This window comes from Malurus melanocephalus, unplaced genomic scaffold (assembly GCF_030028575.1).
Source record: "Malurus melanocephalus ecotype Western Australia unplaced genomic scaffold, MMel_1.1 scaffold_77, whole genome shotgun sequence".
Taxonomy (NCBI): domain Eukaryota; kingdom Metazoa; phylum Chordata; class Aves; order Passeriformes; family Maluridae; genus Malurus; species Malurus melanocephalus.
This window is the reverse complement of record NW_026623309.1, coordinates 2,374,575-2,384,950: the sequence shown is the minus strand read 5'-3', so window position 1 is coordinate 2,384,950 and position 10,376 is coordinate 2,374,575. Positions and strand designations below refer to the sequence as shown.

At 44.1% G+C, this 10,376-nt stretch overlaps 1 protein-coding gene across 1 annotated transcript in view; it reads right to left on the bottom strand.

The window, feature by feature from the left end:
- Window positions 1-1,278: 1,278 nt before the first annotated feature.
- ABCC1 (ATP binding cassette subfamily C member 1) overlaps window positions 1,279-10,376 on the bottom strand; it is a 48,164-nt gene continuing 39,066 nt past the window's right edge. The window contains 8 exon segments of the mRNA XM_057367337.1: window positions 1,279-2,907; window positions 4,037-4,231; window positions 4,802-4,968; window positions 6,133-6,291; window positions 7,252-7,398; window positions 8,417-8,518; window positions 8,891-9,017; window positions 9,499-9,698. Coding sequence (XP_057223320.1) covers window positions 2,799-2,907; window positions 4,037-4,231; window positions 4,802-4,968; window positions 6,133-6,291; window positions 7,252-7,398; window positions 8,417-8,518; window positions 8,891-9,017; window positions 9,499-9,698 — 1,206 coding nt within the window. The 3' untranslated portion in view covers window positions 1,279-2,798.

Below are 10,376 nucleotides of genomic sequence, written 5' to 3'. Positions count from 1 at the left end.
CTTTTAGCATTCCGTAATCTCCAACATAAACATCTTCTAAATGCTCGTTTTCTGTTCCTAAGTTGGTCAYGAAGAGGGAAGGCGACAGGAGACAATAATCAAAACATACTTTCACACTGGTAACCTTTGAAAGGGCAGTTCTGCTGTCAGCTTACCCAAACTTGTGACAAATCTGGAGCTCAAATCTCATAGAAATTGTCTGGAAATTGCCTAAAGCAAAATATAAAAATGAGTTAACAATTGGACATACCATGTAGGAGAGAAATGCTGCCTTAAAAAAAATCCTTGTCCCGTGATTCCAAGTTTAAGGCAATACTGAAAATGCTGAAGCCAGAAAATAAGTCAAAGGCGTTGCACATTGATTTACACCCAGTTCCTGCCAAACATGCACTGTGCAATTCACACTCCGTGTGCCAGGGGATGACAAGATGCACAGAAATGCCAAAATGTTAAAGGTGTCAGTGACCCAAAGCACAATTGTGACTGTGCCACATCASCATCAAACCACAAAAGGATCTTTGTGGGGGTTGGCTCTGCGAACACTTATACAAGTAGCTCTGTTCGCACATATGAAATAGGGTGTTTTTTGCAGGTCTCCTAAAAATCCTGAGTGGTTCTTTTGGCAGAATCAGCTTTTCCAGATGTGAGAAATCTTCCATGTTGCAGTTAATGATGTCAGCAAAGATGTATCAATCTGTGCACTGAAATCAGGCACAGTAAATTCAGCCGAACAGCAGCTCCTCTCCCCGTTCCAGGGCTCTCCTAGGATGGGGTGCAAGGGCAGGATCACAAAGGGCTGCTGGAGGATGATGCTTCCCAAGCAGGAAAGGGGTCTCTGATACTCAGTTCCTCCTCTGGGTGTGTGCAGGGAGCTCCATCTCCACATTAATGTTCACCACCAGCCCCTCCCTCACCCACTGACCCCTTCCTCTGCTCTCTGTTCCTATAAACCACGTTTTCCAATCATTCCACCCTCCTGTACATCACCGTGCTGCTCAAGTGTGCTGTCATTTGAAAAAACAAAACCCACAGCTCCTCCCCAGACTCCCCAGTGGGCCCCTGCTCCTTCCATTTCCTCACAGACAATTCACACCAAGCTCAGGAGATGTGGCAGGCCATGGACACCACTGAGGGTGACAAAGGTCTGCAGCACTGTGACTCCTGCTCTGCTCAGCAAATCACAAAATTATCCAGCCCTACCACAGCACAGTTACCTGTGCACTCATGGCTTCTTATCCATCACCCTAACAACCCCCAGACATCAGGCCAAGCAGAATGATTAGGCTAAGCAGCACCAATAATCTCTATTTTCAAGGCAAAAAGCTGAACTGACAAAGCAAACCCTTTGTCAAACAYAAGGCAAGAAATAACACGTTTTCTTTCAAACAATTTTTACTGCAAGTTGTTTGCAAATATTTGTATTGTCATTACAAAAAATACCAAAGAAATTTTCAGTCTATTCAATTTCAGAGAGTCATAATTTACAAAAAAATAAATAGCTTTACTCTAAGGACAACAATTGTCTAGTATTAAGGTCAGCAATATCAATCACAGAAGTCCACATTCTCAGTGCTGAGTATTTGGATCCATCTGACTTAGTTTGCTTTMTTCCAGCATTTTCCTTTAAAATAAGACTAATCAGAACATTAGAAAAGTAACTTTTTTCTTACCACAGAAAGATGAAAATTCAACATGGATCTTGAAAACCAGACTCCATTGCTAGTTGAATTTTTAGACCCTTCTGACACACAACTTTAAAACACTAATTTTTTTTTTTTTAAACAACTGTAACAGAACATTTTCCCACAAAATTTAAGAGTCAACAGCAGCAGCATGAAGGGCATGTTTCTTGGATATAAGGCTAATGGTCCTTGATGTGGCAGAGCTGCTATGAAAGCACAGAACTGCCAAAGCCAAGGGTGYTACAATCAACGTCACCCTGAGCCTGCAGGCTCTGCTCAGGCCAATCCTCCCTTGTCAGCCTCCTCCCCACGGGTGTCCCCAGCACTGGGAACCCCAGCTGGAATTCCTGAGTGGGCTGGGTGTAAGATCAGGGACTGCACAGAGCACGCACCACCTGCTGTACCAATTTGGTTTCGGAGTGATTGTCATTCCAGACATGCTTAAAGACTGCTTTGAAGTTGACTGTGCTTTTTCACATCAGCACTACTGACATTACAGTGAACTTGCTGCTCCACGCTGTAAACACAGGAAACCTTTAGGACAATGCATAAAGCATTAACCATGTACAGTAAATGCCATAATGACAAAGTCTGGCACACATTTTATTTCACAAGAAGAAAAATCTTTGGACTATAGTACTATATGCCACAAAATGTTCCAAGTGCATCCCACAATAGATGGCTCATGAAATGAGGAATCCGCAAACAAGCAAATAACTAGCATTTGCAAAAATGTTTTAAACAAAAAAAAAAAAAAGGAGGGAACTTCAGAATGTAAGAGCAGATGAGAAGAAAAAGCTTTTCTGAGCTTCTCTGATGAATCACTCTGCCGTACATTTGAGCATGTAATGACAGATTTCAGGCAAAAAAATAGGAGCCTCTGAAGTGTCTTGCACAGTGCATGTGCTTCTCCTAAAGGTGGYTAAAATCAATACTAAGGAGAAATAAAAAAAATAAGAAAAAAATTGCATTTTTATGTTATTTCCATCACCACGCTCTGGCTGATTTCACTGCGTCTGAAACTCAGCTCTGTGGTTCAGTCCAGCTCAGGGGAAGTTACAGGTCTCCAAATGTATCACTTCCCTCTTCCCCACAGTAAAYAGCCAAGTTCAAATGCTACACCAAGCCTGAATCTTTGGCCATGCTATAGAAAATGCCTTTTTCCTGAAGTAGTTGGTCTGGGGTACCACACTCCACCACTTCTCCTCTCTCCAGGACTAAAACTCTGTAAAACAAGGAGATAAAAAAAAAAAGAATAAATGGTCACAAGAAGATCCAGAAAGCCAGTGAACATGGATAAATGTGCACAGATGGAGACTGCAGCACAGCCATTACTGGCAAGTGAAGACAGGGCTGACTGCAGGACCAGGCTGAGGTTCCCAGTGTCCTTCCCCACCTCTCTGCAGATGGTCTGTGTGGTGCATTGTTTGTGGAGCACATGGTTACCCAACCATCTGCAGACAGCCAGGAGACTCTGGACTGTGCCCTGAGCCAGCCAGAAACGAGCTGGCAGCACTTCTTGTCAAGTTACGTGAGGGCCTGTAAGACCCTGCCAGATCTGGGATAACCATCCCAAAACACCTCTCCACACCAGCTGCTGTGACAAAACACAAACATGCAACTGGGACAAGGAAGTTTGCAAAGTCAGTGGTCAGCTCATTGCTAAATCAGTGTTCCAGCTGCCCCATGGATGGCCAGGCACTGCAGAGATGCTCACCAAGCCCCAGGCACTACCATGGCTGAGCTGGGTGTTCTCCTGCTGGCAGCACAGGCAGTGCTCCTTCTCTGATCTGTCACTGCTGACAGCACAAAGAGAGCTCTACAAAGTACACTGAAATCACACCACTGGTCACTCTGCCATTCTGTGACAAAAGGGACAAGAGAGCCTAAAAGTGAAATATGAGACAACAACTTAGCCTTCAACCACACCTTCACAAGGCAGCTGAGCATGAGGGAGGCTGCATGAACTATAATCAGAAGCTATGGAAAGTGAAACACCAAATAAACTTCATAGGGCGGGATCTGCCCCTCTGGACTCCCTATGCTGTCTGTCTTAAATTAGGGCAAGACCCAGGAACAGACTCCTGTCCTTGCCTCTCTCCCCTTCCCAGTTTGTCCAGGCAGGAACAGCACTACAGGAGTGTAGGAGAGGGACAAGAGGAGCTCCCCAGGCCAAGCACAGCCTTCACAAGCCAGAACACACACACCCTACCCATAAAACAGGGATTCCAGCAGCTCTGTGCAGAGGCTGCTAAAAATGAACCAGTAAATATCCAGCTAACACCAAGATTTCCATTTAAGTCGAGCACAGTGCAGGTCACACATTTGGCAAGATTAAAGCAGTATCACTTTACCTYGTGTAGTCCATGATTGTGTTCAGACGATGTGCTATAGTTAATACAGTACATTCTTCAAATTGAGACTTTATAGTTGACTGTATGAGCTTATCTGTTTCAAGATCAACAGCAGCTGTGGCTTCATCCAGAACCAGGATTTTGGACTTCCTGAGCAGAGCTCGTGCCAGGCACACCAGCTGGCGCTGTCCCACACTGCACAGATGGGACGGGAGGGTGGGGAGAAAAGTCAGAACAAGTTTTGCAGTACTCATTAGTATTCATTTTGAAACCTGGCAATTCCAKGTTCCAAAGATAAAGTCTGCCTTACTATTTCCCTGCAGAATATCTAACAGCATCTGAAACCACATTCCCCTCAAATGAAGTCCTGGCAATGTAGTAAGAGAACAGAAGTGGTTTCAGCATAAATGCATCAGGCTGATTCACTGAATCAGTTCAGTGTTGGACTTTCAATGGGTTTTACATATATATATTTACATTACTSAACACATAAAACCCTGTTAAAGTGCAAACAGCAAGTGAACAGCTTCCTTAGAATAAATGCTGCTGCTAAAATGCTTTCCAAGGCTGCCCAAGCTGACAAAACTCAGACCATTCCAAATATTTCTTAAATTATTTGAAATTCCAAAACACAAGAGCTGAAATCATGTTGAATAAAACTTCATTGGTAGATTGCCTGGTCATGTGTTAAGAATTCTCCAGCTCCCTCCCCAATSTGTCCCACAGGGCTGGGGGGCATTTCCCAAGCACAGTTCAGTGACCTACCTGAGGTTCTCACCACCCTCAGCACACTCRTGATTGAGTTTATCAGGAAGGGATGATACAAAGTTCTTCAGGTGAGCCAATTCCAATGACCTCCAGATGTCTTCATCGGAGTGTTGGTCRAAAGGATCAAGATTCATACGCAGAGAGCCAGAAAATAAGATTGGATCCTGGTCAAGGGAAGAGGCAATTGACAATGTACACAGGACATGGCAAGTGCTCCACAAGTATTTCTTAGATAACAAAAGGAAACATCTACAGATGCAACTGCAAGCAAGCTAATAGACTGAATTTAGGACTGAAAGCTCTGTTTTTTCCAGTAAGTTATTCTCCCTCACTCTTATTCCTTGTGCTTCTTGGGGGCCTGACCTCTGCCCGCTGCAGATTCTTGCAGTGCAGACCTTTCCATTAGTCAGTAACTCATGAATTCAGAAAAAATCTCCAACAAAACAAACAAAACCAAACATCCAAACCCCAGCCAACTTCCTTTTGACTGGATCACTAAGCTAAAAAGGCCCTCCCAGCTTAACCTTCCATCAGCAGGGACAACTAGGCCAACTTTTCACTTCTTAGGAAATTCCACCATCTGTAAATATTTCAAAATTCTTCAGCTGCAGTATGAATTAAATTACTGCTTTTTTTTTTTTCCTTGGACAGGAAGAAATACCACTTTGGAAATACTGATGCAAAGCAGTCAGAAGGGGAAAGCAAAGTCCCCCCAGGCTTCCAAAAGAACTGGTGCTCTTTCCAGTGAGCTCATTTGTTTTTGCCAACACACTGCGATGGTAATTCATAACATCACATTTTATAGTCTTACTTTAAATCAGAACAATAAAGGCTACACAGTAAGAACAAACAGATTTGAGACTAAATCCAATGTTTATAAAGCTGTGTGTCCAAGTGTTTAGGACTATCAAACCCACAGCTGAGCTAGGCTGGGATGGTCATGAACAGGTTTCAGAGAGGACAGCACTGCATTGCACACACTGGGCCCAGGTCACAAAAGGATCCCAGGTAGGTGTTCAGCTGGGATCAGCCCTTCCCACTCAGGCTGAGCTGTCTGCAGCATTCATCAGCTCCTGAGTCCAGAGGCCAAGGTTTTGCTTCCACAACACAGCTCAGCCACAGCCAAGCTCCTACTTGTTACCTGGCACAAGCAAATTGAAACCAGCCTAAGGAAAAAAGCCTGGTTTTCAGTCCATGAAAGAGCGAGGTGAAGTGGCTCAATTTCACAGCACAGATCAGAGGAGTAACAATTTTCTCCTCAGTCAGTACGTTATGGAACCAGCACTGTTGCCCAAGGAGTTCTGGTAGTGGCACGATTTTGCACTTACCTGAGGGATGATGGTGATCTTGAACCGCAAGTCATGGAGCCCTATCTTTGCAATATTAATCCCATCAATAATAATCTCTCCTTCAGCTGCTTCATTAATCCGAAACAAACCTAAAGTAAGCGAGGATTTTCCAGCTCCTGTTCTTCCAACTATTCCAATCTGTTGGGAAGGAATATAGGAACAACTTACTTTGGGAAAGAGTTAAAGCATTTCCAAGCATTTCCATGCAAAAGTGACATATTTTCCAAAGGCTGTCATACTTTTGGGCTTATATACACACTAAAAGCACTCAGTTTCACACTGTTTTGCTTCCCAGTTAAACTGAAGTCTTGATCAATTCTTTCTAAAAGATAAATATAAAAGATTGCAACATTGGTTGGCTGATCTACTTCTTGCCATCAACCCRTTCTAACCACTTGAGCTAGCATTCTGCCCATATCCATAGGGCAGAAAGTGTGCACTCATGAGAAAACAAATGCCCAGTTGGCTACCACAAATAAGAAAGCTGGATAATAGATCTATCATAGCTACCTTTTATGCTGCTGTGCAAGATCACACTATTAACAGACACCAGAGAATCCACACAGGACTGGGGTGGGACACGTGTGAGTGCACAGCAAGGAAGCACGAGCAGAAACACTAAGATCAGCTTGGCCAGATCCACAGAAYCTGCTCTGAAGTCCCATTTTTGCCTGCAGTCTCACCTTGCAACCTGTGCCTCACTGAAATCAGGCTTCCCCTCTCTAACTGCAGCCTATTTTCCTGAGCTTATAATTAATTTAATCTCTCCGCAATCTACTCCTCTTTGCTTACGGCAAACAAACCAGCAAAATTCCGTGGGAAGGGGAGAGCAGACAGGATAAACCTCACCTCCTACTGAATCCAGGCCAAATGATACTTGGCAGCCCCACACAACAGTGCCTCTTAATCCAATGCAGAACACACCTTGCAAAGGCTGAGAGCCCACAACATCTGCACTTAAAACAGGGCTGATTCCACAGAGGCTTTTCTAGTGCTTAAGAACCCCAGGCATGTAACAGGACAGGGTTAAACCTCTCTTTTGCTTATGCATGCACCTCTATGAACTGCAACACTCTGCTGTGAGTTCAGAGTCATTACCTTTTCACCCCCATTGATGGTAACATTGATGTTTTTCAGAACCAGATCCAAATCTTGGCGGTAGCGCAAACCATAGCCTCGGAATTCCACCTTCCCTTCCTCGGGCCAGGTGCTGGCTGGGGCCGTTTGTTCAATGCTCCACTCAGCCTGAAAGAGCCACACAAACACCTCTGATCAGCTCCTGCTTCAACCAGCAGGGGCTCAGAGCAATCAYACGATGCAATGAAGGTAAATCCTTAGCATGTCATTTGCAAAAGGAACTGTGATGAGAAGAGAGGGAGAGAGTTGTCTCAAGACAGATGAAGTGGTGTGTCTAGCCAAAGCTTGGCTACCTCAAGTCCTGCTTGCTTGATATTCTTTCCTCTTGCCACTGGCAGAACCATGCAAGCAGCACACATTCACACAATCTTCTGTACAGACCCACCACAGCAAGGAAACCTCTGGGGCAGCAGCCACATGTGCAACTRGTTGAGACTAAAACATTAATGAACTGGTAAAAATCTGCTGCCTCAGCCTCCTACAGAGGTGAGAAAGGAAAGAACACACCCCACTGCATTCACTGCCAGTGCCAAATAAAAAGGCTCTTAAATGCATAATCATTGGTCTGCTACCAGAACTTAAGAAAAAATTCTAGGAAGGGTCTTCATAATGTTTGGCTGCAAAAACAGTGACTCAGGTCAGGTTCAAGTGACAGGCAAAGCGAAGAGAAGCCCTGGGAACTCTGTGACCATAAAGGGAATAACTGCAGATAAAATGAGTTATGTGGTTTGAATCAAAACAAATAAAAAAGTAAAACTTCTTTATTACCCTTACTGAGAGCAAAAAGGGAAACACCAATAAAAACATAATGTTTAAAGACTTAGGAAGCCAAAACATTTGTACAGCCCCGCTGCTTAGCCCATAAGAGCACACTTCCTAAATAGCTTAATAGTGTAAATATCTACTTCCTACACTAATAGTGTAAATATCAGTGGATAAACCMCAAAAGCACTGACAGGAACTTCCCRCAGAGACCCAGCCTGTCCCTGGCAGGCACCCACAGCCCTGAACTCCATCCCATTCCTCTGCTCAGAGCACAGGCCCTCCTTCCAACCCATTCACTGGGCAGTTGAGACCTCAGAACAGGGCATGGATTTGCACAATTGTGGGGGACAACTCAGTGTACCTCCTTCTCCATTTCAGCATATTCTTTGACTCTTTCAACAGCAACAATGTTGGTTTCCAGCTCAGATGACATGCGGACCAGCCAGTTTAAGTAAGCTGTAATCTGCAAGAAGGAAAGATGTCAAGGAGCAGTTTACACCTAGTAAATGACCTCCAATAAAAAAAAAAACCACAAAACAACCAAAGCACTGCAAGTTCATGGAATGCATCCACACAGGCAAGACTTCAGGTAATCAGAACTGGACAGGAGGAAAGTCTAAATGCCTTTAAGATGCAGGGGATGAGACAACTTGGCCACATCACTTCAAACAGGGAAGGCACAGAAGAAACTTCCCAGCATCTTCTCAGATACTATCTGCAGTTATTTATATGTTCCTTTTATGTGTTTTCCATCCAAAGCCATATCAGGGCTCTGACTTTCTGATGCAGTCCAACAWTTCAGAAGTTTCACTCTTTTTAGAAAAGGTAAAATTACCTGCAGTGAGTAGGACACTGAGAGGCCAACCAGCCCTGCGCTGAGTTTGTTGCGTGCAATCACTGCAAACAATGCTGCAAACAGGACAATGCAGTTCCCCACGTACTCCAGACGGACAGCCAGCCACCTGCAAGGCACAGAAATGCATCTTTTCAGCTGTTCACCCACAGAGATTAGGGATGTGGACAAGAAATGGTCTGTCATCCTTTTTTTGTAAGGCATGTATGTCCTGCTAGTGTCACAGGCACTGTAAGGTATGCGAGGTTCTGCTTCAGCAGCACATGAACCTAGAGGCATCTACAATTAATGAACATTTCAGGTGCATAAATTCCAGCCTTAATTACAACTGCTTCCTGAATATTGRGATCAATAAATCAAAACTTTTAAAAGAGTATAACCCAGGAGCAAGGCAGGARCTCTCAGAAAGATGAGAGATTCAGAAATAATCAAGTTTCATCATAGAAATTTAAACAAAATATCTGTGCAACCTACTTATCTACACAGGCTTCCCTCCCCTGGGCAATGCTGAGAGCTGTGATGGATGAGGAGCACAGCCAGCTCACATCCCCCCAGATAACAGCAGCTCAGTGCTGCAGCCCCACTGTTACCTGTTTGCAACAATGCTGGGATAATAAGCTTTCTGATTCTCATCCACCTTCATGTCGTTCTGCTTGATGAAACGTTTCTGCTCCTCAAAGGCTCGGATGACACTGACTCCCAGCAGGGTCTCGTTGAAGTGGGAATACACAGGAGAGCGACTGACAGACTCGAGACGCTTCAGCTGCCGTGAAGTGGCCACATAAAACCTCTGCAAATCAGAGGATGACAATTGTGGTTACATCCAGACTGTGTCTGGAAAGACAAGGGGAATCAAACAGTTCCCTGCCCTCTGGGCTGTTAGTGACAGATTCAATTTACATGTGGAAATACAAACCTTCTCCAACACTTTAGGCCTAAAAGACCATTGCATGCACTCTCCTGCCTTTAAACAACTGTCAATCAACCCATCTCATGACAGGGCCATTTTCTCCTTTCTCTTATCAACAGGTTTAGTTCAACAGTAAAAAATACACACATCACCACCTTTACGGTTTACTAATGCAGCCAATTGGATTTGCTAATTCAAGAGCAAAAGTCAAAACCCAGCTGCTTCTCTTCGCTCTGTGTATGCTCTACCAGTTTCCAGGAGTAAAGCCAGAGTGAAGCAAGCACACCCTGCCCACACAGGAGTGAAGAGTGAAAGGCTGCCATCCAATCTCTTGCTCTGTAGACAATAATCTGATGAAACAGGCACATGAGCAATACACACATACCCCCCTAAAGGCTACTCTCATGCTTGGAAAGAAGTTTTGAAAAGTCCATAGGTTTTTGAGCAACAAACTGTACAAAAWTTGCCACTAAATCCAATGGCATTTTTAATAAAGTCTGTGTAGGCATTAAAGGATTTACTTCTGCACAGAAGTCATTTGACACTTGACAAAGGAAG